General features: G+C 42.9%; 1 protein-coding gene across 3 annotated transcripts in view; it reads right to left on the bottom strand.

Annotated features, from left to right (window-relative positions):
* PIK3C2G (phosphatidylinositol-4-phosphate 3-kinase catalytic subunit type 2 gamma) overlaps positions 1-27,812 on the bottom strand; it is a 255,904-nt gene that overhangs the window by 140,985 nt on the left and 87,107 nt on the right. For all 3 annotated transcript variants that reach the window (XR_014184867.1, XM_082061159.1, XM_082061158.1), the window contains exons 17-19: positions 21,314-21,502; positions 10,571-10,664; positions 9,634-9,728 (exon numbers count right to left, since the gene is read on the bottom strand). Coding sequence is in view for 2 of the 3 variants with exons in the window: in XM_082061159.1 (XP_081917285.1) it covers positions 9,634-9,728; positions 10,571-10,664; positions 21,314-21,502 (378 nt within the window). In the remaining variant the exon portion in view is untranslated. The remainder of the gene's footprint in view (positions 1-9,633; positions 9,729-10,570; positions 10,665-21,313; positions 21,503-27,812) is intronic.

The raw sequence follows: 27,812 nt of genomic DNA on the forward strand, positions 1-27,812 counted from the left end.
CCAGTGACCGGCGGCGTGCAGCCCAAGCGTGTCTGCCTGCCAGGCAGCAGCCCGAGCAGCAAGGTGGATGGCTGCCCACCCTGGAGGAGGACGCGCGAGAGACGCACCGTGCGACTGGGACCTCCCGGGAGCCTGAGGAAGGCAAAGGAGCAGAGGAGGAAGAGGAACATTCCCCCTCGTGCAATGAGAGCCATTGCCCGCGCTCACGCCAACGACGTCGTGCAGCGTGCAGCCGTGGGCAGGCAGGGGAACAGCATGGGGCCGCGGCGTGTCCATCTGCCGAGGACCCGGTGTGACATCCCACCAAAGGACGACGTGGAGCCCATGGAGGTGGATCCGCCAGACTATGGCATGAGGCCACTGGCTGCTCAGCCACCACAGGACAGCGAGGAGCCCATGGAGGTGGACCCACCTCAATAACCATCCATCCATGGCGCTGGCTCCACCTGCCACAGGCATCGTCTGGCAGTTCCCCAGCCATCCAGGCTCCCGTGCGTGACACGGCGGCTACCAGCGTCGCAGGAGCTCCCGGACGGCTCCCCACTCCCATCCTCCACACCTTCATAACCGGACAATAAATTACAAGAAAAGAATAAAAATGCTTGTGTCCAAGCTTACTTGACACGTGGCTGACTGCGTCTGCACTCCTGTGACACCTCCTGGTCCCTGTCTTTGACTAGGAGGCCCCTTTTGGAAACTTTCCATTCCCATGCCCACCTTCCTGCTTTGCTGCTGCCTTACACTCTGGGTGGCTTTTCAAGGCTGCAACATCAATAACTGGATAACCGTTTTTTAAAGGGAGTCAAATTCTCCTAGAAACAGCATTGAAGCCTAGGAATTTCTGGATTCCAAACTTGCGATCTTACCTCAGGGCCAGTAGCTATCACCGTAGCCTGGAGATCTAACCAGGTAGTGAGATGGTCCCACTCATGCTTTTGCTGGGAGGTGTACTCATGTCGCCAACGGTACTAAGTACATCATGCCCGCATGATCAGGGTGCTGGGCTCCCACGCAATTTCAGGGCTCTCTGGTTCCTGACGGATGCCAGGGCACCATCCTGGAAGTTTCTCGGGCACCTTAGGCTTTCTTCACGAAGCTTCTTGCTGCCTGACTGGATACAGGCCAGCTGAAAAACAGCAATCCAAAGCTACATTCTCCTAGTGCTGGAGTGGTTCCTGCCATCTCTACTGGTCACGCCTTTCTAGAACACCATTTTGGTCAATGCCTGACTGAATACCGAGCCTCAGAGTTTGACCGCTGCGTGAGGATCAAATACGTTGGAATGCGCACAGGTCATCGTTTTTAAATACCTTCCAAAGCCAGCGTGCTCAGAAGGACTGTCCACCTGCCTCTCTCCTACCCATATGCACACACGTAGACAGCCCTTCACTCTCCCATACTATGACCTGACTTTGCTAAAACTCCGATGCCCGTTCTAGCAGATACTTGTGGATATGCCCAGCCAGAGAAGTCTGAGGAACTCTACCCACTTGAGCAGAAGTGCCACGTACTCGGGTTTGACAGGAGTATGACTTAGTTCCTCTGCTTGAGGACTAGCCATGAGAAGCTTTTGTCCTTCACCTTCATACTAGCCAAGAGAGCGAGGGTGCACCTCCGCCCGAACCCACACCCACCTCCAGGCCCCAAGGACCTGGGAGCAACAAGGCAGAACATCCTGGTGGGGCTCTGTTACAGACCACCCAACCAGGATGAAGAGGCAGATGAAATATTTTGCGGGTAGCTAGGACAAGTGTCCTGACCACTAGTCCTTGTGCTTATGGGGGAATTCAACCTGCCAGGTGTCTGCTGAAAATACAAGACAGCAGAAAGGAAGCAGTCCAGGAGGCCCCTGCAGCGCGTGGAAGACAACTTCCTGACACAGCTGGTTAGTGAGCCTACCAGGGAAGGAGCCCCGTTGGATCTGTTGCTTGTAAACGGAGAAGGACGCGCGGGCAGCGCGTCGACCGGAAATCCCCTAGGGTATAGTGATCACGAAATGATAGAGTTTTCTGTCCTTGGAGAAGTTAGAAGGGTGGTCAGCAGAAGTGCTGCTCTGGACTTCCAAAGGGCAGCCTTTGACCTGTTTTGAAGGCCGGTTGGCAGAATCCCTTGGGAGGCAGTTCTGAGGGATAAAGGAGTCCAGGAAGGCTGGTCTCTCTTCAAGAAGGTCATCTTAGAGGCGCAGGAGCAGGCAGGCCAGCGGGGAAGAAGGCCGGCGTGGCTGAACAGGGAGCTGCGGCTGGAGCTTCGGGATAAAAAGAGAATGTATAACGTTTGGAAGGAGGGGCAGGCTACTCACGAGGAACACAAGAATCCTGTGAGGTTATGCATGGAGAAAATTAGGAGGGCCAAAGACCGACTAGAGCTGCGCCTGCCCACCGCTGTGAAAGGCAACAAGAAGTGTTTCTAGAAAGATATTAGCAAGAAGAGGAGAGCTAAGGAGAACCTCCATCCCCTGATGAATGTGGGGGGAAACATGGTGACAGAAGATGAGGAAAAGGCTGAGCTACCAAATGCCTTCTTTGCCTCGGTCTTTCATAGTCAGAACAGCTGTGTTCCAGGTACCCAGCCCCCTGAGCCAGAAGGCAGGCGTGGCGAGCAGAATGAAGCCCCACTTGGACACCCGCTAGTCTATGGGACCAGATGGGATACAGCCAAGAGTGCTGAGGGAGCTGGCGGAAGGGATCACTTAGCCATTTCCCATTACCTATCAGCACTCCTGGCTAACTGGGGAGGTCCCAGCTGACTGGAAGTTGGCAAACTTCACGCCCATCTCCCAGGAAGGGCTGGAAGGTGGATCCGGGGAACTACAGACCTGTCGGTCAAACCTCGGTGCTGCGGAGGGTCACGGAGCAGATCATCCTGAGTGACATCACACGGCACATACGAGAACACCCAGTGATCAGGACCAGTCAACATGGCTTTATGAAAGGCCGGTCCTGTTTGACCCACCTGATCTCACTCTCTGACAAGGTGACCCACCTAGTAGATGAGGGAAAAGCTGTGGATCTCGTGGACTTAAGCCTTCAGTAAGGCCTTTGACACTGTATCCCACAGCATTCTCCTGGAGAAGCTGGCAGCTCATGGCCTCGTGGTGGGTGTACTCGGCAATGGATAAAGAACTGGCTGGATGGCCGGGCCCAACGACTTGTGGTGAACGGAACCAAATCCGGTTGGCGGCCGGTCACAAGCGGCACTCCCCAGAGCTCACTGTTGGGACCAGTTCTGTTGAATCTCTTTATCAATGGTCTGGATGAGGGGATTGAGGGCACCCTTAGTAAGTTGGCAGACGACACCCAATTGGCTGGGAGTGTTGATCTGCTGGAGAGTAGGAAGGCCATACAGAGGGATCTGGACCGGGGGGATCGTTGGGCTGAGGCCAGTTGTATGTGGTTTAACAAGGCCACGTGCTGGGTCCTGCGCTTGGCGCATCACCCCAGGCAGCGTTACAGGCTCCGGGAAGAGGGGCTGGAAAGCTGCCTGGTAGAAAGGGATCTGGGGGTGTTGATTGACAGCCGGCTGAACATGAGCCAGCCGTGTGCCCCGGTGGTCAAAGGCACCAACAGCATCCTGCCTTGTATCCGGAACAGTGTGGCCAGCAGGACTAGGGAAGCGATTGTCCCCCTGTACTCGGAGCTGGTGAGGCCCCACCTTGAACCCTGTGTTCCGTTTTGGGCCCCTCACTACAAGAAGGACACTGAGGTGCTGGAGAGAGTTCAGAGAAGGGCAACAAAGCTGGTGAGGGGCCTGGAGCACAAGTCTGATGAGGTGCGGCTGAGGGAACTGGGGCTGTTTAGCCTGGAGAAAAGGAGGCTGAGGGGAGACCTCATTGCTGTCTCCAACGCCCTGAAAGGAGGTTGTAACATGGAGGGTGTTGGTCTCTTCTCCCAAGCAGCAAGTGACAGGACAAGAGGAAATGGACTCAAGTTGCGCCAGGGGAGGTTTAGATGGGCTAGTAGAAAAAAAATTCTACAGGGAAAGGGTTCTCAGGCACTGGGAAAGGCTGCCCAGGGAGGTGGTGGACTCACCATCCCTGGAGGTGTTTAAAAGGCATCTGGATGAGGTCCTTAGGGACACGGTTTAGTGCCAGAGTTGGGTTATGGTTGCACTCAATGACCCTGAGGGGCTCTTCCAACCAAAACAATGCTAGGATTCTACGAATCCATGACCTCTCTTGGTGGCCTCCCACAGGCTCCTGGTGTTGGGCTGGTGCAACAGCCCAAAGGACACCAGGCCCTCTGCTCCCCTTTCCCCCGGGCTCGGAGCACAGGAGGTGGCATGTCGCCATGCCCTGGGGGCAGGGCCAAGGCATCCCCAGGGAAGAAGAGTCCACGCAACACTTGGCAGTCAGCAATTCCTTTATGGAGCGCTGGGAGACCGCGTGCAGGCGACTGGGCCCCCCGTTCCCACCGGGGGGATCTCTGGATGCTTTGCTGCCTCTCAGCCACTGTTGAGCGCAGGGGGCCGTGCCACTTGCAGGGCGTAAGGTCAACGGGGGGTCCCTGAGGAACCCCAACCCTCCTGGAACGTTCTTGCCACCGTCTCGTCAAGACCATCCCAGGCACGGGTTGAGAAGGCCCTGGAGCCCAGGGCTCAGGAGGCGAGGTGGCGGGCAGTCCCTGTGCCCAACGGGGCAGCCTTTCTCTTGGGCAAGAACCACGACAGGCGGGAGCGAGCCCCAGGAGAGGGGCCCTCAGACCCAACCACCCTCCTCCTTCTCCCACATTCAGGCATCTTTCATAACACAGGCCCCCGCGCCCACACCTGCCACCTCTGACGTCACAGTCGCCACCATGGTGACCTCGTGCCTGTCACCAGCCACCTCACTGCCCTTTGTTCCGGCCCTATAAAAGCGGGGGCCCCTGCAGCTGGCCCACAGTGCGAGGCCCTCGGACGCCAAGCATGCTTGGAAGGAAGAGGACGCTGAGCAACCAGGCGGCTGGCTGCCCACCTCAGGGTGGGACGCCACAGAGCCACATCCCCACACCACAGGGGAGCACGGCACCTCCCACCGGGAGCAATGTCGGACCTCGTGCCGCGAGCGCCGTCGATCTCGCTACTCTCATCGATGGCATGCGGTGCTTGACTCTGGGCCCACCAGCGAACGGTGTGGAGCCCAAACGTGTCTGCCTGCCGGGCAGCAGCGGGAGCAGCCAGGCGGGTGGCTGCCCAGCTTGGCGTGGGAAGCCACAAAGCCTCTCCCCGCTACCATGGAGGAGCAAGACACGTCCCCGGAGGAGGAAGCCGAGGCAGCAGAGGAGGAGGAGGAGGGGGAGGAAGAGCAACATCACCCCGCATGCCACGACCACAAGGGACATTACATCTTTGATCTCCGGCATGCAGCGCATGACTGTGGGACCACCAGTGACCGGCGGCGTGCAGCCCAAGCGTGTCTGCCTGCCAGGCAGCAGCCCGAGCAGCAAGGTGGATGGCTGCCCACCCTGGAGGAGGACGCGCGAGAGACGCACCGTGCGACTGGGACCTCCCGGGAGCCTGAGGAAGGCAAAGGAGCAGAGGAGGAAGAGGAACATTCCCCCTCGTGCAATGAGAGCCATTGCCCGCGCTCACGCCAACGACGTCGTGCAGCGTGCAGCCGTGGGCAGGCAGGGGAACAGCATGGGGCCGCGGCGTGTCCATCTGCCGAGGACCCGGTGTGACATCCCACCAAAGGACGACGTGGAGCCCATGGAGGTGGATCCGCCAGACTATGGCATGAGGCCACTGGCTGCTCAGCCACCACAGGACAGCGAGGAGCCCATGGAGGTGGACCCACCTCAATAACCATCCATCCATGGCGCTGGCTCCACCTGCCACAGGCATCGTCTGGCAGTTCCCCAGCCATCCAGGCTCCCGTGCGTGACACGGCGGCTACCAGCGTCGCAGGAGCTCCCGGACGGCTCCCCACTCCCATCCTCCACACCTTCATAACCGGACAATAAATTACAAGAAAAGAATAAAAATGCTTGTGTCCAAGCTTACTTGACACATGGCTGACTGCGTCTGCACTCCTGTGACACCTCCTGGTCCCTGTCTTTGACTAGGAGGCCCCTTTTGGAAACTTTCCATTCCCATGCCCACCTTCCTGCTTTGCTGCTGCCTTACATTCTGGGTGGCTTTTCAAGGCTGCAACATCAATAACTGGATAACCGTTTTTTAAAGGGAGTCAAATTCTCCTAGAAACAGCATTGAAGCCTAGGAATTTCTGGATTCCAAACTTGCGATCTTACCTCAGGGCCAGTAGCTATCACCGTAGCCTGGAGATCTAACCAGGTAGTGAGATGGTCCCACTCATGCTTTTGCTGGGAGGTGTACTCATGTCGCCAACGGTACTAAGTACATCATGCCCGCATGATCAGGGTGCTGGGCTCCCACGCAATTTCAGGGCTCTCTGGTTCCTGACGGATGCCAGGGCACCATCCTGGAAGTTTCTCGGGCACCTTAGGCTTTCTTCACGAAGCTTCTTGCTGCCTGACTGGATACAGGCCAGCTGAAAAACAGCAATCCAAAGCTACATTCTCCTAGTGCTGGAGTGGTTCCTGCCATCTCTACTGGTCACGCCTTTCTAGAACACCATTTTGGTCAATGCCTGACTGAATACCGAGCCTCAGAGTTTGACCGCTGCGTGAGGATCAAATACGTTGGAATGCGCACAGGTCATCGTTTTTAAATACCTTCCAAAGCCAGCGTGCTCAGAAGGACTGTCCACCTGCCTCTCTCCTACCCATATGCACACACGTGGACAGCCCTTCACTCTCCCATACTATGACCTGACTTTGCTAAAACTCCGATGCCCGTTCTAGCAGATACTTGTGGATATGCCCAGCCAGAGAAGTCTGAGGAACTCTACCCACTTGAGCAGAAGTGCCACGTACTCGGGTTTGACAGGAGTATGACTTAGTTCCTCTGCTTGAGGACTAGCCATGAGAAGCTTTTGTCCTTCACCTTCATACTAGCCAAGAGAGCGAGGGTGCACCTCCGCCCGAACCCACACCCACCTCCAGGCCCCAAGGACCTGGGAGCAACAAGGCAGAACATCCTGGTGGGGCTCTGTTACAGACCACCCAACCAGGATGAAGAGGCAGATGAAATATTTTGCGGGTAGCTAGGACAAGTGTCCTGACCACTAGCCCTTGTGCTTATGGGGGAATTCAACCTGCCAGGTGTCTGCTGAAAATACAAGACAGCAGAAAGGAAGCAGTCCAGGAGGCCCCTGCAGTGCGTGGAAGACAACTTCCTGACACAGCTGGTTAGTGAGCCTACCAGGGAAGGAGCCCCGTTGGATCTGTTGCTTGTAAACGGAGAAGGACGCGCGGGCAGCGCGTCGACCGGAAATCCCCTAGGGTATAGTGATCACGAAATGATAGAGTTTTCTGTCCTTGGAGAAGTTAGAAGGGTGGTCAGCAGAAGTGCTGCTCTGGACTTCCAAAGGGCAGCCTTTGACCTGTTTTGAAGGCCGGTTGGCAGAATCCCTTGGGAGGCAGTTCTGAGGGATAAAGGAGTCCAGGAAGGCTGGTCTCTCTTCAAGAAGGTCATCTTAGAGGCGCAGGAGCAGGCTGTCCCCGTGTGCCGGCTGTCCCCGTGTGCCGGCAGGCGGGCCAGCGGGGAAGAAGGCCGGCGTGGCTGAACAGGGAGCTGCGGCTGGAGCTTCGGGATAAAAAGAGAATGTATAACGTTTGGAAGGAGGGGCAGGCTACTCACGAGGAACACAAGAATCCTGTGAGGTTATGCATGGAGAAAATTAGGAGGGCCAAAGACCGACTAGAGCTGCGCCTGCCCACCGCTGTGAAAGGCAACAAGAAATGTTTCTAGAAAGATATTAGCAAGAAGAGGAGGGCTAAGGAGAACCTCCATCCCCTGATGAATGTGGGGGGAAACATGGTGACAGAAGATGAGGAAAAGGCTGAGCTACCAAATGCCTTCTTTGCCTCGGTCTTTCATAGTCAGAACAGCTGTGTTCCAGGTACCCAGCCCCCTGAGCCAGAAGGCAGGCGTGGCGAGCAGAATGAAGCCCCGCTTGGACACCCGCTAGTCTATGGGACCAGATGGGATACAGCCAAGAGTGCTGAGGGAGCTGGCGGAAGGGATCACTTAGCCATTTCCCATTACCTATCAGCACTCCTGGCTAACTGGGGAGGCCATACAGAGGGATCTGACATGCTGAAGTAAACCTATATGAAAGGGTTGGCGACCTGCTATACCACTTGGACACTCTCAGGTCTATGGGGTCTAACGGGATTCACTCAAGCATGCTGAGATTGCTGGCAGAGGTGATCACCCAGACACTTTCAATTATTTATCAGGAGCCCTGGCTAACTGGGTAAGTCCCAGTGACTGGAGGTTAGCAAACACTACCAATAGGCCTATACTGTGAAGTAAAGAGGAAAAAGATGGCAGATACTTAGTCTTTTTTCTTGTGAGAAGAAGAGAGGAGTTAAAAAAAGCACAGGTAAACCAATTCTATTCCTACTGTCTATTTAATTCTAGAAATAATTTCTAATTGTAGAAGAAAACAACAACTCTCTGAGCATATTTCAGAATTCTGGATGAGACATTTTATATCCAGTATGACTAGGTTTAATATAACAGAAACTGTTTCAGTCATATTTCAGCCATTGTCAGAAAAATGGCTTGCTAAATGTGGTTCCTCTTTATTTGACAGATATGCTCATTAGGTATGTTATTGTTATCCTACTCATTTCAGTGAAACAAACACATTCATAATTCTGTTTTATGCCCACTAACACTTCCAGAGATCATGCAGGTATTAAGTATGATTTATGCTCTTTCTGACCTCACACTTCCTCAATCAAATGACTATATTTCAAGTTGTTGTCTTTCCTTTTCAGGGAAGAAAGCTTTTGCTTTAAGGAGTCTGAACCAATTTAACTGTAAATGAAAGCTCAATTATCCATCATTACTAAACATAAAAAAAAAACAAACAAACAAACCTGAAAACCCCACAACAGTTTGATTTTCTGATCATACACCAGTTGTTCAGATGGTAGAAAGCCACATACTTATTCATAGATTCTTGAAGAAACAACATAGCAAACCAATTAACCACTGCTTGTAGCAATACAGTTTCAGAGGTCCTTATGTTGTAGAGGTAGATAGTGAATAGGAGTTACTGTCAGGACTGGTGCATCTCCATAATCACAAAAAGGAACTATTGGAAACTCTACCATCCTAAGTCAGACTGATTTGCAAGAGGGGTAAGAGATGAACTTTGACACACATGAAATGTCTGAGAACTTAAGGAGAGGTCAGAGAAATCCCTCAAAGCAGGATCCTTTTTAAGTAAGCCAATGCTGTTTGGAGCTTTCAAATTTTGAGGACGACTATTTTTGGTTCAAACCAGAAAATGCAGAAAAATACAAATGATATCTTACTTAAGTGAAAAGAACTTCCTCCTTTTCCCTGTCATCTGGGACAGGATGAACGCAGACATATTAATAAGTAGACAGATATTTAATAAATTTACCCATACCCACTAGCAAAAAGAGAATAAAGAAGGAGCAAAAAACTATGTTTTCTGTTAATTTTAAACAAAAAGAGAGTCTGTGACAAATAGAATAATGGATAAAGTTCACTGTAATGGAAAAGTGCTATTGTAGTAATGGCAAACGATCTTACCAGTAAAGTTGATGGGCTACTTGGATGCTCTGAAGAGAACGATTCAACAGGAGTTTCACTAGAGGGCTTTCAAGACTCCACTCAAACTTGAGCACCTTAACAGATAAATTAAGAATCACTTATTTGCTGGCTTTGCTGGCTTTCCTTTATAACAAAATTAATAAGAAAGGACCCAGGATTTGGTTTGAATGAAGCAATCCAACAGATGGAGAATGCCCTGGCAATGCAATGAGCAAAGAGACTTCAGGACACAAGTGTCTATCTATCACCATCTGTAAGACAGGCAGATATCGCCCTGACTCTGGCTGTGTTAACAAATATGTAAATATGCAGTTTTCTTCACCTGCTTAAAACTTACAATGCTGTATTTAAATTTTTATCTGATTACCTGGTTTGTAAAATAACGTTATTTGTGAAACAGAAGTTGTGGAAGGTGAAAGGTAACTTAAGTGTCACACTAAGTCAATGCTGTAAAGCTGTGCAGGTTCCAATGCTACACGGTAGTGGATTACATAAACATGTACTCTGTGCTGACAATGATTTTTCCCAAAATATGTGTATTAAGAAAACCGTGATTTGTTGTGACACCATTTGCTTCCTTGACCGTAACAAAGCCCTGCCATCACCAGCCCCTGATCTGGTGGTCATAGAATAATTTCTCTTGTTCAGATGCATTTTCTATTTTTCTTTGATAACTGAAAATGCCTTCTTGTAGTATACAGAAGAGTTCAATCAGCATGCCAAAAAAACTATATTCTCTTGAGTGGAAAACAGCCTGTACCTCAGCCCTGTTGTTAATTCAATCATTGTGTCAGCTGACCAGCCTTTCTTATTTATTCTTCTTACAGTATATCAATCAAACTGAAATAATCAAAAGTATTTAATGAAGTTATTGATTTGGACAGAAGACTTCCTTGGCTATCAATTTCGTCCTTACCTGAACCAGCTGTGGGAGGTATTCTAACAATTCATCATTCGACAGATTTTCTATTTGTTGGACTGCTGTTTTGCGAATATCTTGATCTGGGAAACTAGAGCAAAACAAATCAGTATCATTAAGAGCTACTGAACCACTGCAACTCTCCTGAGCTCTTACTGATTTAAAATGTCAGAAAATCAGGTTTTCTCTCAAAATGGAACAGGGAAAAAAATCAAATAATTTGCTTTACTGTGATAAGAGTCAAGCAACATGTAGCAGATAGCTTAATGGGACTGAATGTTACAGTGTCATACAGGGAAGAAACAAAACAAAACAAAACTGGTCTTCAAATACCTTCTTTAATTTCAGCTGTCATGTATTGTAGTTTCCTGAAATACGAAGCAAATTATGTATCTTCTCTTGCTGTTCTTAATTACCCGAAATAGAAAATTCTGTGCCACAGAACTTTTAACGGTCACTTGAAGAACTATTCTGTTTTGCGCAACAACACGAGAGCTTGAAATTTCCCCAACAAAAAGAGTTAATTTCAGATAATTTATTTGAATGTCAGGTTTTCTGCTTCATATCAGAACAGAACAAAATTTTGAAATAGAAAATGTTTTACTTTTTCTAAAGGAAAATTTAGCAAAAAAATCAACACCTTTCCCCAGAAAGGCTCCAAGTCAGTCAAAGAGCCACTTCTAAAAGGAAAATGAGTATTCAACATAAGCTGTATTCTCAACACATTCTGACTGAAACTAGAGTAGCTGTAGCCTAATGTAGATTTTGTGATGGAACACTAACCGTAAAATTGACGAAAATAGGTAAACATGGTGTAGCACCAATGATAACACAGAAAGAAGGCTCGATAATATAGCTGGTCAAAACATTTTTCTTAAAAAAAGAAAAATAATTAAATTTTGATGTAACTTGACTGATCAAAACTGACGCCTAACAGAACATTTTTCTCTCTTTTCAGAGAAAAAGACAAAAAGTATACAGTGTTTCTTTTAATATATGAAAGCTGAAAATAATCTTTAAGGATTTCTTTTGAAAAAATAAAGTATGAAAATAATTTCCACCTTTTCATATGTTCCATTTCTGACATTAATCATGATAGACAGAATATTTCATGTACACAGAAGTTGCCTAGATTGGTTCACAGTTGGCTCTTCTGCTGCTGTCCCACTTTCACAAGTAAAGGATTGGATGTGCTATTCTCTGTATGTGGGCTATGTGGTGTCACCCTTTACTACCTGCCAGTATTTGAAGCTTGTCATTTGCCGTCCCCAGACTCTTTTCTGTCTTCTCCTGAAGCAAACTGGAAATGCTCATACAGACCTTTCAGTCACCAGAGCCACAAGAGTGGTCATCTCTGCCAAAGGGACAAAAATGTCTTTAACTAGCATCACAGTCAATGAGATGTTGTATAACAGAGCTACTGGGCTTTGACTGAGTTCTCTGACGGCAAGTACCCGCCCCACAAAGTGGTGAATCCCTCCTCTCTGAACTGATATGGCTATTAGGCTCTTTGAAAAATCTGATTTGGCAGTCTAGGCATACATAAAAATGATGAGTAAAGGACACAGATTATCCTGTCAATTTGCCCTGGAGAAAATCCTTTGAAATCAGAACTGTCATGTATAGCAGAATGTGTCACAGAACCACCAGTATTACTGCTTTATGAGCTTGACACAAAACCAGGCTGCTTTCTTCCCAGCTTCCCGTCCAGCACCTTTTGTCAATGACATACTCACTTGAAAAATAAATCAGAAGTGAAACACAGGAGATAGTACCACATTTGCAGCAATGACTGCTCATTGCTATCAAGAGAAAAAGAAAAGAAATTGTAAAGCTCAGAAACATAATGGCACCTGCAGCTCTAAACTTGAGCTTCAATAAAACAAGCTGAAGCAAAACAATATGTACACTTCGATCACTGAATTACCTACAAGCCATCAAATAAAAATGTGGATTTAAACAAAAAAAAAAGTCTAGCAGTCAGATGTACTTGAAAGGCCTGGCTTCTGTGCTGCAATCAGCTGTCACCTGTAGCACTTTCAAAACCCCTTTTAACACTGCACCTCAGATCTGATTTTATTATTTTGTTTGTTTGTTATGGTACATGTTTGATTATCTTTTTAACACAGTTTACAGTTGTTTGTATAATGCTGAGAGGGCTGATGAGAGAGTGAATACACTATAAATAAATTATCATGATAGCCTCAACTTAGCCTATTTCACAAGGAGCCTTTATTTATTTATTTATTCTAGGCAACCCATTAAGGATATGAAGTTGTTACTTTAATGTTACTTTAATTTTACGTGGCTGTATAGAACAAAACATATTTGAAGGAGGACTGCATATTAAAAACATTAATCCCTTTCATATCATCCTGTCTTCTAATTATGCAATTGCTTCGAAGTCCTGTGTGCCAAGCATGTGTAGATATTATGGAAATTAGTCTTCCCCTTTCCCTTCCCACCTAGTTCAACAGGTTACTGAACAGTGAAATATGCTTTATACAGGCACCAAGTCAAGCAGAAAAGTATTACTTAGATACTGCTCGTCCTTACTAGCAGCCAACATTTTTATATATGCAATGCTATGATGAGAATAAACTCCCATATTTTTTCCAGCTAAACAGCGAATGATAAAATTATTTTAATCCCAATCTTTCCAGAAAATTCAACAGCTAACATGTGACTTGTTTAGAATTAACTCACTGTAAATCAAAATGGGGGCTATATCTAAGTTAGCCAAAGTATCTATAGAATATGCAATTAGAATAATTATGAGCTCAAGAGCAAAGGCACTATGGTGAAAAATCTACAAGTTAGCTTGTTTCAGGACACATGGCTCTTGTCACTCTCCTCGAATGAGACTTCAGGAACTTGTTGGTCCTGCTTACTAAATTGCTACCTTCAGTTTGTAAATCTTGAGGTCAGCCTGAGGCTGAGTTGAATCTTTCAGACAGAATGGGCAGTTAACATCTTCTCTTAACCACCTGGCAATTTCTTAAGCCCCAGATGTAATATCCATTGCGCTCTTGAATTTCAGTGTTTCTCAGGGCCACAGGTACAATAGAAAAACATTTGGTTTACCCTTTGCATTTTTACTTGAGCAAACATTTAAAATCCTCAAAACTCTAGAACTACAGCAAATATTAATGACCTCAACTAGTATTGCATGGTGCTTATGCTACGCAAGCTGACATACATCAGTGTATTTGCTAAAACTCAATAATGGGGTAAGGTCTAGAAGCAGATTCGAATAATAAATCCTACCCTTCACACGCCTGGAAACGATGTCATCTTGTAGTCTGCCAACTAATTAGGGCTAGAGGGGTTTTTCCAGTGAATAATCTTGCAAACTTTTGAGTGTTGCATCAAATCTGATTTCAGTAATCCATAAATTAGTCTTGATTAGAGGATACAATTAATTGATTTTTTGGTTCTGTGACTCAATGCAAGAAAAATCACTTTAGGCCTAAGAAAAACAGCACCATAGTTTTTATATTAGGGGACAGTTGATTTCTCGGGCTTGTTACAATGAATATATAATTATTTACACATACTGAAAACTCTGGAAGCAGAGAAGTGAGACAACTGTATCACAATGAATTGAATACTCCAGTCTTTAAGGGTACTCTTCTAAGAAAGAGGAGCTCATCTGTGTCAGAGGTCATCTATCTCAGATCAATTTTGCAAAGGATTTGAACCACACATTATCAGGTTCCTGACATGTGGCCTGCGATTACGGCTTCAGAGAGGCAGGAGATTCAGGCACTTCTCTTCACTATCTGTTTTATAGCTGTGACCAAAGTATCGGAGAATTTAGCTAGAAAAAAAAAGCAACTTAAACCAAAAACCTTTAACAATGCTTGCATGAGTTTTTCTTTTCATAGTTTCAAACTGGTAATTTTCATCCAGGTTTCCAATTACTTCTAGTTGTATTCTTTTTTTCCTTGATAAACAACCAATTGGTCAATAAATAATTAAGTGAATAGAACTATGGTGTTTCTCATTCATTTGCTTGACTGCATTGCAACCTATTGTAGCTTTCTTCTTTTGGTTAATTTTGTTTGTCCTCTCTTCACATATTAAGTACTCCACAACAGAGAGTATGACTTCTTATAAGTTTGTTACAGGTTTACACACTCAGAGACACTACTGAAAAATAAACAATATGTAAATGACAGTTGTTGAGTCTAGTCCTTGGCAATAGGTCACACTATGCAGGACTTCTAGTTTCCCCTTCACAGCTGGTCTCACAACCTGGGTTCTCCTTAAGTTATGAAACGGATTTCCTTTGATATGTAACCTCAACACCCTTTTTTGCTTTTTCTGTTCTTCCATCCATGCATGATGCCAATGATTGACAGCCACCCATTTTATAACTCCTGTCTAAGTAGCTGTAGATTGTTAGGACTCCCTTGAGACTTCAAGACAGGTTTTGTAAAAACTGAATTTTCAGCTGGATGAGCATAGATTACAAATTGCTTTCAAAGAGCAACTTACAGTCTTTGATTCTTTTCATAGAGACAGCCAGTAGGGAGCTATTTGTCTATCTGCATCTTTCAGCTATATCAGATTCAAACAGAAAACTAAGCGCTGCTGAGGCATCCTGTGGATTTGTGAAATTCTCATGAGATTTTAGCATCTACCAGTGGTGACTTGATTGTAAATGAGAAATAGATGTGTATTTCATTTCTAGTAGTTTTATTATCCTAATTTTATTGCAGTGTATCAAATAATGCTATGCTGGAAGACATTTCTCAGGTAAATGGAACTGTAGAATTGACTACATTTTCTGGCACATGAGGATCTCTTGAGAGAACAGAATGGCCTTTCATGAGCCATCTTTAAAGTTAGAGGCTTATGACACATCAGATATTTCCATAATTTCCTTCACATTTTTAAGTTCTGTTGCATTTTTAAAAAAGAAAGACTCTGGTCCCATGAAATGCATGTTATTACATCTGGTAGAAACAAGGAAGGCTGAGGTAGCAAACCTACTGGAATGAAGATACCAACTGAAAACAAAAAAACCTTCCAAGTAATAAAGGATATCATGTCACTGACAGGTGCAACTGGGCCTGGAGAGAAGGTACAAAAGAATCATTTAAAAGAAAAGATAGGTAAGATTTGGGTGGCAGTTTAAGTATTTTCAAAGTAATTACATGAGAAGAGAGAAGAATCTTAAAGAATAATAATTAAGAAATTCCATTAGTTTTAGCACACAGATAAAATTAGCAGGGCTATTTGCTTTCTGTTGGTGATTTTCTTCATTCCTCTGAGGGCTTCTAAAGAAAATACTGTGTGAGTGTGTGAAAATGGCAAGGACTAAAGAAAGTACAGAAAGATAACAAATGCCATCAGTAAAATGGACACTGGATTTTCAAAATTTTCAGCTGAAAAAAAGTAACATATTCACTCCTCATTGTGATAAGACACGCAAACCATCCCTATTCCCCCACACTTTAAAACTCATGGTCAGATACACCTGGCTGATCGATCAACAGATGGATTTGTAGAACTTACTCTCAGAAAACACACTTTAAGTAATGCTTACGTATTTCTTCTACAAGAAATTCTGACTAAAACAACGAGTATTAATAATAAGTTTAAGATGTCATGGAGACCTTATGGTAAAACATATCCTAGGAGAGAACATGATAAGAAGAAATAACAAAAAGCAGTTTTCCATTTGAAGCCTGTATGATCTAGGAGGTTCTTCTCCCCTCAGAGACAAACTTTGTTGTCTGTTACATTAAAACAAAAGAACAAAACATGGGAAAGTTGATTATTTACAGGATTAGCCTCCTGATTAGATTACACACATGTACAGAAATTATGTCATATCCTACATAGTTGTCCACTGTTAGTTGTTTGTTGTAGTACCTTCATATTTATTACCAAGAAAGCTAAAAATGGTTAAAAGCAGAGGAAAAACAAAATAAAAGAATTATTTAATCATGTTATGATGCTTAAAATTAAGAGTTTTCTATTACTAACACTGCATATATCTCCACATAAGTTACCAATAAATTTAATGTATGTTATTACAAAGCAATTTTAAACCTTTATCAGTAGTATGTTCTACACATCAAAGTGTCAAATTAACTGTAGACTTGCTTTGCCCTTATCTTATTTCTTTGCTTAAGCCCATGTTTGCTTTCCACACTGATATACAACTACAGCCTTTTAAACCAAGCAAGATGCAAACAGGCAAGATATGTTCTAGCTGTATCTATTTGATAGATATTCTGTTGGGCATTCTACTGTAGACTCTCACGGAACAGTCCACATTCTTCTTTTATTAAACCAACGGCTATCTGATTCGACACTTCTAAAATTAATTTGGCATTCAAAGGTGTAATAACAAACTCTGGCTTCAAGCTATCACATTTTATTATAAATATTGGTTAGAGAGTGAGTTTCTCATATATTGGTATATATCCTAACCTTTGAAATTCAGTAGCTACTCTGCTACGTAATGTCCAAATCAACAATAATAATGTGGGAATCAAAGGCTGAGGGATGCTCTAACCAAAAGGGCACCTTCTCTAATCAGGGAGAGGTGGGAGGAGTCATAACTTCCCCTACTTTTCCTGCTCCATACAGTGGATTAAGTAAGTAGCATAAAATCCCTCTGAAACCTTAATGTCTGATCTCAAAATCCTCTGAATCGGAACATGGTTTTAAGGGAATGTCTCTTTGTGCACTTGCCCTCACAGTGACAGAATTTAACAGAAAGTTTCTAGGAAAAATTGTTAAGCCTACCAGTGAGGTTATGTCTTTATCTCCCCTCTCTATTGATAAAAGTTCTCTCTTCAGAATGTTTGCAGCCACGCACAATACTGGAAAATGGCACACCTTCTTTGGTGGCTGTTTTCTGATTCTAGCTCGATTTCCTGATTTCTAGCCATGATACCTCACAAGTCTGCAACTGTACTCTGGATGTGCCAGAAAAACAAGGTTGGAGCAAATATTCTGCTATTGGGGTTAATGAATATGTTTTGGCTTTCATGTTCATTAATTAGAATAGCAATATAACATGAAAAAAGTTTTAAAGTGCAGTTGTTCTGTACATATACAAAACACAGTTAGTGTGCCATGCAAAGGAGATACAGTTATAGAAAGCTCTAATTCCACCAACACTTGGCTTTACCAGACTCAATAAATGAAGTCAATGGCAAAACGCACAGGGCACCAATAAGCAGTGCTGAGTGGGAGGAACCAGTTTTATGCCTTCTGCCTTAAGGAAAATTAGCGAAGGCTTATAATCACCCTTCCCTGAAATTAGAGATAAAGCTGAGTGTAAAATCTTATTCTGCACTTCCCCCAGCTATCCTTTCCATCCCATCTTTATTGATTAAAGAAACATTCATTGTCTTTTAAAATATTTTTTTTAAGTATTGGCTTCTGGGGCTTTAAGAATCAATGCGCTTGCTGCAAGGGTTGGATGCAAGTTTGCTCCCAAATTTATCTGTGAAATGTAGCATGATTGTGTTTCCAATTTATGAAAGTTCTTCCTTTCCACTGCATAAATGAGTATGTTATCATTTGGCTGCCCTGAGATGTGCCTGCAAAGTGGAAGAGAGCTGGAGAGACATGCTCAAAGAACAAGAAACATCTATTAAATTGTATATTTAACCATGTAGTGAACAAAACAGTTTATAAGTTTCAGAAAGTTGCAAAGAGCATTCTAACTCAGATGCATGATAATGGAGCTTGATCTCATGGGCCATGATACCTTTTCCTAAACTCTATGATATTGCCTTCTAACCCAGGCAATGAGGTAGTGCCTCCAGTGATTTTCATTTCTTTGTACTCGCAAAAGTGAGTTTGAGCTCAATCATCAGGGCAGATGCTGCTTTTTTGCTCTGAGAAGAAGGATAATTTAGAGTCCTCAGCCTAAGCCCTGCAAAACTGACTAGTCATTTTGAGTCCCCTCTCTAAACTCTATAAAGAGTAAGCACATGCCTGCAAGAGGTTCTCTTTAAGACAATGAAAACTGAAGTTCCAGCAAAGGAAGCTCCAAAATTCCAAGTGATTGGAAACTCTTGGTCTCTTTTATAGTATTGCTAACAGTGTGGTAAATCGTGGTCCATAGAAATGATACGACACAGAGCTGAACTGTGGACCTCCTTGCTACAGGATGTTCTGAAAGCTGAATGCTTATGTCAAATCAACTTTCATTTGGAAAAAATCATAGAAGAAAAATGAAAGTGGGCTATTAAACAAAAAAAAAAAATCTGTCTCAAGAAGCCTCTGAGCAGCAGATTACTGGAAGCTGAAAGAGTAGCACAGTGTCACGTTTGGCCCATTCTCATTGTATTCCCTAGGTATCTACTGTTTGTCACCACTGGAGACAGGATGCACTAGACTGATTTTTGGTCCAGGTTAGTGCAGCTGCTCCCACATTCTTGCACTATGTTAACAATACATGTAGACAAAGATCGGCCCTAATTTATTTTACTTACCTATGATATAATAGCGATGGTAACACAAGTCCTTCAAACAGACATGAATATATAAAGAGCATTTGTTTTATATTCTGCTCACGTTTTAAATGAGCATGGATCTTTCAGCTGTGTCTCAGTAATCACAAGAAATCAGAGAGCTGTTTTGTGGATGACAGAAGTGAGGAACCGAGTTGATTAATTGTCAGCACCAAACACAATACAGGATAGGGTTGAACAAGCCTTCAAAAACAGTTCAGTATACAATTCAAAATTAGTGAAGGTAACGGTGAAGAGAAGTTGGACCCTATCCAGTGTTACTTTACTTTTCAAAATGACTGAGATCTAAGAAATGGATAACCAAGTGAAGAAACCTCAGGGATCCATTTATATGGAAAGTACTCCTCTCCTTCAAGCCCCTCTCTCAATTTGCATATACATGTCTCTCAACAGTTAAAACATGTAAACCTAGGCATCTCTGAAACTAGACATCATTAAGGAAATGTAATCCCTCTGTTTCTGAAGGTTTGCTTCCCAGTTCTTCCTGCACCTGCAAAATATTGTGGATATGTGATGGACAGTTTTTTTTTTTTTAAAAAAAAAGGATTTATACTGTGATCCAGAACTACTTTCTGTAGTATTAGCATGAAGCAAAAACAAAACAAAACAAAAAAAACCACAAACAAAACAACAACAAACCAAACCAACCAACCCCAAACCAAAACAATAAACCACCCAGATTGATATTATCTTTTGTGAGAAATAAACTAAAGGGACAAACCAGCTAAGAACCTGATCAGAAGCACTTGTTCTTTGGCACCACTGCAGGTGCCAGCCACTCCCAACGGTGGCACCAAGAGAGATAAAGTGATGACATCTTCTCCTCTTTTCATGCCAGCAATCTTTGACGTAGCCAGAATGAACAGTGTGTACACTGCATCCACTACACACTGAGAAGCTCTGTGACAGGCTGAGTCATATTAAATATCCTGGGAAGCACCTGCCAGGACTGATATTCTGCACCACACCCTGATGCAGAGCTGCATCTTCAAAGAACAATCAAGCTCTTCATTTGCAGAAATGCCACCCATACACAGAAACAAAATTTGACAAAAGGTCTGATCTGAAAGTCTGGCATCCTCTGACAAGCCATCTCAAATTCTCTCACTACTCTGGGGTATGGAAGACCACACACTGCCCATATACTCCTTTCTACATTGTTATTTTATAAATTAGAAAATTATTCTAATAATTTAATAATTATAATTAAGGGAATGATAATATGCTTCAGAACCTGATCGTTCAGGATCTTTTCTTTCATAATTCCCACGAAATGTAAAAAAAAGACATATATGCGAACATGTGAAACTGCTAATAACTCAAATATAAATGTGAGACACAGGTATTCTTAGGAAATCACATTCAGAAGGAAATAAAAGCCAAGAATCAGTTTTATATTATTAAATAATCAGTTTTTAACATGGAGGTAAGTGTATACAGTCTTTCCTCAAGCAAAGCTTTAGATGAAGTATTTTTTTCTAAAGGCACAACATGGAACTGAGATTGCAAAGCTGGTGTAGCTTGTGCTTACCCACACAAGCAAGGGCTTGATAAACCACATCCGCTCAACCATTTCATCCTCACGTTTTATGTTTTTACAGTTCGATCACTTAATGCAAAATACCTCCCAAGCTTTTGGAGGAAGTGTAACTGCTGACACAGATTCTGTCCCTTGACATCTGCTATTAAATCATAGGTAAGCTATCTCTAACATCAAGAAAGCCTTCCAACAAACAACTAGCTCGCCGTCTAAGAAGTGGGGGTGGAACATGACGCATTCCAGCAGAATTTATTGAAGGTGTGGGGAACTGACTTCAAAGTTTCATCCTATCTACTTCAGAAAGATAGGCTACAGGTGGGACTGTACATGTTTACACAGTATCATAATCGGAAAACATATTTCAGTCTTCCTTATCTCCCATTATTCACTCTATGCCTGTACAGCAGTTTGAAGATACGGAGTGATATGTATGTGCTAAGTATTTGACTGATCAGCTGCTGCCAGAAACTGACTGAATCTACTACAGAGAATGAAATCCTCTTTTCATTATCCTGAGGAACAGAAAACCTTACCAGGCACTAAGGTAGGGTTGGCATGTTCAGCTCAAGGTCATCAAATGAGTTGCAGTGAACAAAAGCATGATAGTGTGCTGAGCAAACTGAAGTGCTGAATTAATCAGTACATGATCATTCTGTTTGTTGTTATTTTCCTACTTGGTTAATTTTTCCTTACCTGAAAGTCAGAAGCCCAAGTGCCTCCAGAGGGCTAGAAAATCTCCATGTCTTCAAGACGGCATACATTTCTGATACAGTCGTTCGATCCCAACTGGGGGCACTGCCCAGTACCAGAGGAAGTGAACAATTTTGATTATTGCAGTAGTAACGATAAAACCATAAGATTCTTCTCTGTTGCTCTGAGAGCCTGAAAAAGATTAGAAATTCAGTTTGAAATTAAAACCACCTGGAGCTTTGTGTAGCAACAAACTTTATTGTACAGAGGGGCCAAGTCATACAGTACACCACTTTTCGGCTAAGCGTGTGTTTTCCTGCGGGTAGGATATGATTTTCGGCAGACCAGCTTTTATAAGAAAAGTGATACTTATACTCTGGACCTGTCAGCCTTGGGTCATATAAAAATGAGGTGTCAAAAGACACACATATATGGTTATTTCACTTCTCAAGCACTCTCATTTTTCTTCTCCACTGTCCCTGTCGTTGGTGTTGTTTTTACTGCTTTTTTTTTTCCTCTGACAGAGACAAAGAAGGTACAGTTATCACTGGATAAATTATTGTTACATCCATCTGCTACACATCATCTCTAACTCACCACTGTAACAACTAGACACACAACAGTGCTATACACAGCTTTCATTCTTGCCCTTGCTTTGACTGTTTAATGCAGGTGTGTCTATTTTTAGTGTATTTGCATTTAAAACGGGGTTTAGGTACATCCATACACATACACAAAAACATAAGCAGGTGCACGCACGCACACGCACACAAAGTGTGATTATCCCCCGCACTGGTGTGAGTTTGGAAAAGGGAAGGAAACGTCCCAACAACATCTATGTTTGTTCACAAGGCCTAGAATGCTGTGCTTCACTGTAGTGACAAAAAAAAAAAGGTTGCAATACTGAATTCCTCATATTAGATATTAGACATCAACTGATATATTGATAAAATGGTCAGTCATCGCACTGTATTTCACCACAGTGAGGAATGCCTCAGAATAATTTTTGCTATATATCCTCTGATTTGTCAATAATTCTGATGTCTGCCTCATGCATATTAAATCCTGATGCCATCAGAAAACAGAAATAGAAATTTCCCATGAGAGATAAGCTCAGACAATCTCCTTAGTTTCATATCAGAGCCTTCAAAAGCAAGCTTTGAGAGTGTAAAGTGATCCCCACTTCACACAAATCACTACTGAAAGCATGAGGAACATCAGGTTTCTTGGTCATACTTGACCAGATTGGTGATCTGTCTACATAATAACATAATGTAGCTGTGACTTTAAATGGACCTACATATTTCAGAGCAAGGTTTGAGAAACCCTGTAGAAGGCAGCAAATAACTAGCTCATTTCCAGTCAAGCGTTTCCTTATCCATATGTCCAAGAAGGGCTCAAAATCAAGTGTTTACATTCCTGCCAAGGTCTTTTTCCTTCTATTTGCAATATTTTAGGACATTTTTTGCCAAAAAAAAAAATCTTAGCCCTGCTCTATCTGTAAAGATTATGGCTTTCACAACTCATAGCAATGAGTTCCTATGGCTCTGTATGCACTGGAGAACTTTATTTGCGATTTTGAGTTGCCAAGCATTTAGAAACAGAGAGTGGTGGTACAAAGATGGGCATGCTTTTTTACTGTAACAGAAGTGAATGTTTATTTCTTTCCTTTAGGAGAATAGCTCATAAATGTATGCAGAAAATTAATCTCTTAAACAAATGCTGTCAAGACTTTCAGTAATCATTTCAAGAAAAGTATCATTTTGGTAGCCACCTTCAGAATTCACAGCATGTCTCTTGTGACAATAGATAAATGTCTCTGTGTTTGTGTGAAGAAGTCACACACTGAAAAAGAGATAAAATTAGTCCTAGGACTTCATTGCCTGTCTTGTTTTCTTATGCATTCGGATGGTATTCTGCAGAACAGTGTCACTAAAGGACCTTTTTCATATGTTGACTAAACAGAGATTTAAGCTTTCAAACAGCATCCTCCAAACTAGATGATCTGTTGTTCAGATTAAAGCAGCTCAAGCCTCTACTGAGCTTACAAAGGGAGATAAGAAATCATTCTTTGTATCAGGTTTTCTAAGTAACAGATTTCTCCTTCTGACTTTACTCCAGAGGCAGTACCATTTTTCTTTCCATGCTTTAAAGATTGTAGGTGAAATTAAATGTTGGGTTTCGTGGGGTTTTTTTAGGTTTTGACTTCAAGGTTCTTAGTAGTAACAAAAGTTTACATGTATGTGTAATAGAACATTTAAGATAGACGGTTAAAGTATTTTGCATACACAGAGCATTCAGAAGATTGTTCTGCTAATAAAGACATTCCTTTGACTTATTGATAAAAACGCAGTTTACATTTTTTTAGATAGTGTTGAATCTAAATTTCCCTCCTTATAACAGCTACATCAAAATATATAGCCTTCTACTCAACACAAATAAAAAATAAAGTATCTTAAAATCTAAATAATTCAGTAGTTCTCAGTTTAGAAGTTTTCCTTAATCCCTTTAGCTAAATGAAGCTGTTAAAGCTTTGTTAACTGGTCTTAATTTTGTTGTTGTTGTTGTTGCTGTTGCTGTTGTTTTGTTGGTTTGTTTTTGGTTTTTTTTTGGTGAGGGAAATGGCAAAGATGAGTTTAAGCGCTTTTGAGCTGGTACTAAAGTACAACACAAAAGGCAAAAACAGGAAAAAGCAGCAAATCTAGCAAATGTAAATTTCTGTCACCTGGCACTGATTCTTACTTTAAAGTTTCTCTCCTGTGGACAGACTAGCAAGGTGTGCAACCTCAGTGCACTTTTTCAGACCTGTTCCACTGTTTACCCAACTGGAAGTAGCCTTTCTAATTATAACTCACAGCAATGGCACTGTCGTGACAACTGGTAGGCAAACTAGATTCTTACCGGTGGCAAAAAAAGGAAAAGAAAAAGGGAAGCACAAAGAGAGGAAAAAGTAAGATAGAAGGAAAATGATGAATGAAGGAAAGAAAGATGGCAGAAACGAGACTGTAATCTTCCTGGCTTCAAACCAGTCTCTGATTCTTACACTTGGAGCCACTGCGCACAAGCAGGCTGTATCATATTTGAAGAGCAGCTATTATCTCAGTTGTCTAGTTTTCTGGGGTCTGTATTTCAAACACAGTAATCCTAAAAGGAATCAAAGGCTCACATCTGAAATGTTCTCAGAAGTCAGCCAAAGTGGCTGGCAATAACTAATGAATTCTCTTGGTTCTCCTCTATTGCCTGGTTTGGTGGTAATGCTGAAGATCACGAAGGGCTGTGAGGAGCACAAGAGCCATATGATGAAGTTAATTTCCTGCAGTCCCATTGATCCCCTCACTAATCAACATCCAAGAAATGCTGGCCATGGGGACCAGTGATGTGAGCCAGCTACGAGAGAGATGGGAGTCCAAGTGTCAGCTGCTGGGAAGATCTTATGTCTGGACCAACTACTGGGGAAACCCATATCCGTGTATCAGGAAGAGGTCCAAGCACCAGCAACTGGAGTGTGGTTGTAAACTTTGTGGGTTCACATGTCTGGGTGTCAGTAGCTGGGGAGAGCAGGGAGATCTGGGACCAGATACAGGAGTGAATGAACCCAAATACTGGAGCAATTAATATTCTGATACTATATATAAAATATATATTTATGTATGTATATGTATTCCACCAAGTGGGCTTTGATCATGATCAGGCAGAGAGGAGGAACAGAATCAGGCTGTGCTGTCCATTTTGTGGCAGCGCTACATGTATGTAAGGTACATACAGGTAAGGTACCTGCTACATGCAGGTAAGGTACTGCTTTCTGCCTACACTGATTTGTTGATATTGCTATCAGGAATATGTGGTCCACCTCTCTACTGGATTCAACAGCCTATAACAAGGACAACCATGCAGTTGTCTGGTTTCAACCATTGTTTCCTCTTTTTCTGTCACAGGGTTAAGAACATCTTCTGTACATTCACGTATTCCTCTGCTTTCAGCAGAATGACCAGAAAGACCCAGACAGCCTTGGAAAGTTTTCTTTTGTCTTCTAACCACAGACAATCATTTATTTCAAAATCATATTTGAGGCTTGTAAGCCTGAAGCATCATCATACAGATATATCGTCACTGAAAAGCTACCTAGATTCCTCTCTTTTTCTTGACATACAAATAAAAGGGAGAGATCTTCAGATATCACAGTAATAATGTTTTTGGATACCAATATGTTGTTAAAATTTTTTTTAATAAAGCTCTGTCACAACCAAGGAAAGGTAGAAAGAATGCCTCTGATACAGATACAACAAATATTACAGGCTGACAGATTCCTTTTGGTCAACAAGTACTTAAAAATGAAATTCTTTCATTCACACACCAAATATGCTACCCTTAACCTTGATGATTCATTTGGTAGATCAGCTTGGACCACAAGATAGGATAACTGAAACCAACCAGCTATGGAAAAAAAACAGGTCTACCATTCTCTTTCCTCCAATAATCTGTTATTGAACTTATCAAAGCCTTAACTCCAGCCTGCTGACTTTCAGTGGTCTCTTTCGTTCATATTCCCACAGAATCCAAAATTATCGTATAATTTGGATGTGATAAGTCCTTCTTTTGCGTGCTCTTTGTAATATCTACTTATGAACCCGTTCTCTATGAATTTGTGTATAGCTTTCATGAATCTGATGATATTGTCTAACTCCACAGCTTTGTGACAGCAGATTTTAAAAGTTTACCACTGACTATCTTTGGAGGTACTTTCTTCCATTTCTTGACAATTTATCTACTTGTTTCATTTAATGTTCCTTGTTTGACTATTGTGGTATTCGATGATGCGTTCACCTTGTCCACCACCATCATGATTTTATAAAAAATAATCATACATACACACACATCCTCTAGTGTTCTGGTCTCCAAACTAAGAAGTCCCAGCCTTTTTAGCTTCTCTTGGTAAGCAGCTGCTTAATCCCTTTAATCATATTATTTGCCCTTCTCTGTCCATTTTCCAGCTATGCAGCATACTCAAAATACAGCATGTCAAGGTTTTAGATAGCAGTGAAATGGTACATGCTGGCTGCTTCTCTACATCCTTCCTGACAATGTCCAATATTTTGTTGGCATTTTTGGCTGCTGCTGCAAATTGTAATCATGAGCTCAAGGAAATATCAGCAATAATGTCAAGATGTGTTTCCTCTGTTGTAACTTCCAGTTCTGAGTTCAGTGTCATACAAAGATGCTTAAATAATTTTTCCTTAAACGTATCCCCTTAAAATTATCCACACTGAAGCTCATCTGCCATGTTTATGCCCAGATTTCTAAGATCCTTCTGGATCTCCCCTCCATGGCACGGTGTTTGACAATCTGGCAGAGCTCAGTGCCACCTGCAAACCTGGAGATTTCCTCACCCACTTTCTTCTCCATGTCATCGATGAAGATACTTTATAACACTGGTCCCAACTTTGGGCACTGAAAGGCCCTACTGCTGATTCTTCCATTCTGAAAAGCCACCAGTAAACATCCAATCTTTGCCTTTAACTACTTTTCCTCTAAACCCATGGCAACTTCATTTCTTTAACAATCTGATGTGGAATCTCAGCAAAGTTTTTTGAACATCCACCAAAGCCCCAAGAGCCAGGCACCTACTAACAACCTAGGACAGCATCAGGTTGGTGAGGGAGCATTTCTATTCAAAGAAGCCACACTGTCTCTTTCCTGACAAATTACTCTGTACTTAGTTAAATGCTTAATGATCTTATGCCTTCTTACAGAACCCACCATTTTACCATGAATGCATTTTACCTCAGAGGCATTGACTTGTAGTTCCCCAAATCACTTCTGGAGCAACTTTTGCAGGTGGAAATTTTTCTGGCAACTTGCCAGTGCCCTGGCACATTGGCTATTAAAAATAAAATACTGATCTCTCATTCATACCTCAAAATAAAATATGAACCAAATCACGAATCCCATAGTTAATAAAAATAATTTTACATATCATACTGTCTTTTTAAAAGTTGAAGGAAACATCGAATACACCAGCAATTTTGCCTTGTCTTTTTTTTAAAGAAATTGTTAAAAAAAAAAAAAAAATCAGAGAAAAGTCCTCTTAACAGATACATCATATCACACTGAGAGGGCTGAACTAGCTCTAACTTATTTAGTTACTGTACAAGTAGTGAACCTTTTGGCCTTTGATAGAGGCTTAATTCACATAATTAACTGTGATTGGTATAATAGCTCTCTGTAAGAACCTGCATTCCCAATTCCACTCTATATTTAAAATTATTTTATATAGTACATAATCCTAATTGACATTGTAACATAAATACAGCTGAGCATACTAATCTTCCCCAGTGCATTCCCCAATACAGTGTGCTCTGTTTCACTTCCTCTTTATCCACTTTCTGTGAAAGGTAAACTTTCCATATTTTTTTCATTGCTTATAAGTTGACACAGATTTTTTTAATGATTATATGCCATTTAACTACTACAGATAAAGTCTGAGTGTATTATTATGAAAGGA

Source organism: Streptopelia decaocto (assembly GCF_964273445.1).
Source record: "Streptopelia decaocto genome assembly, chromosome: 1".
In the NCBI taxonomy this organism is placed as follows: domain Eukaryota; kingdom Metazoa; phylum Chordata; class Aves; order Columbiformes; family Columbidae; genus Streptopelia; species Streptopelia decaocto.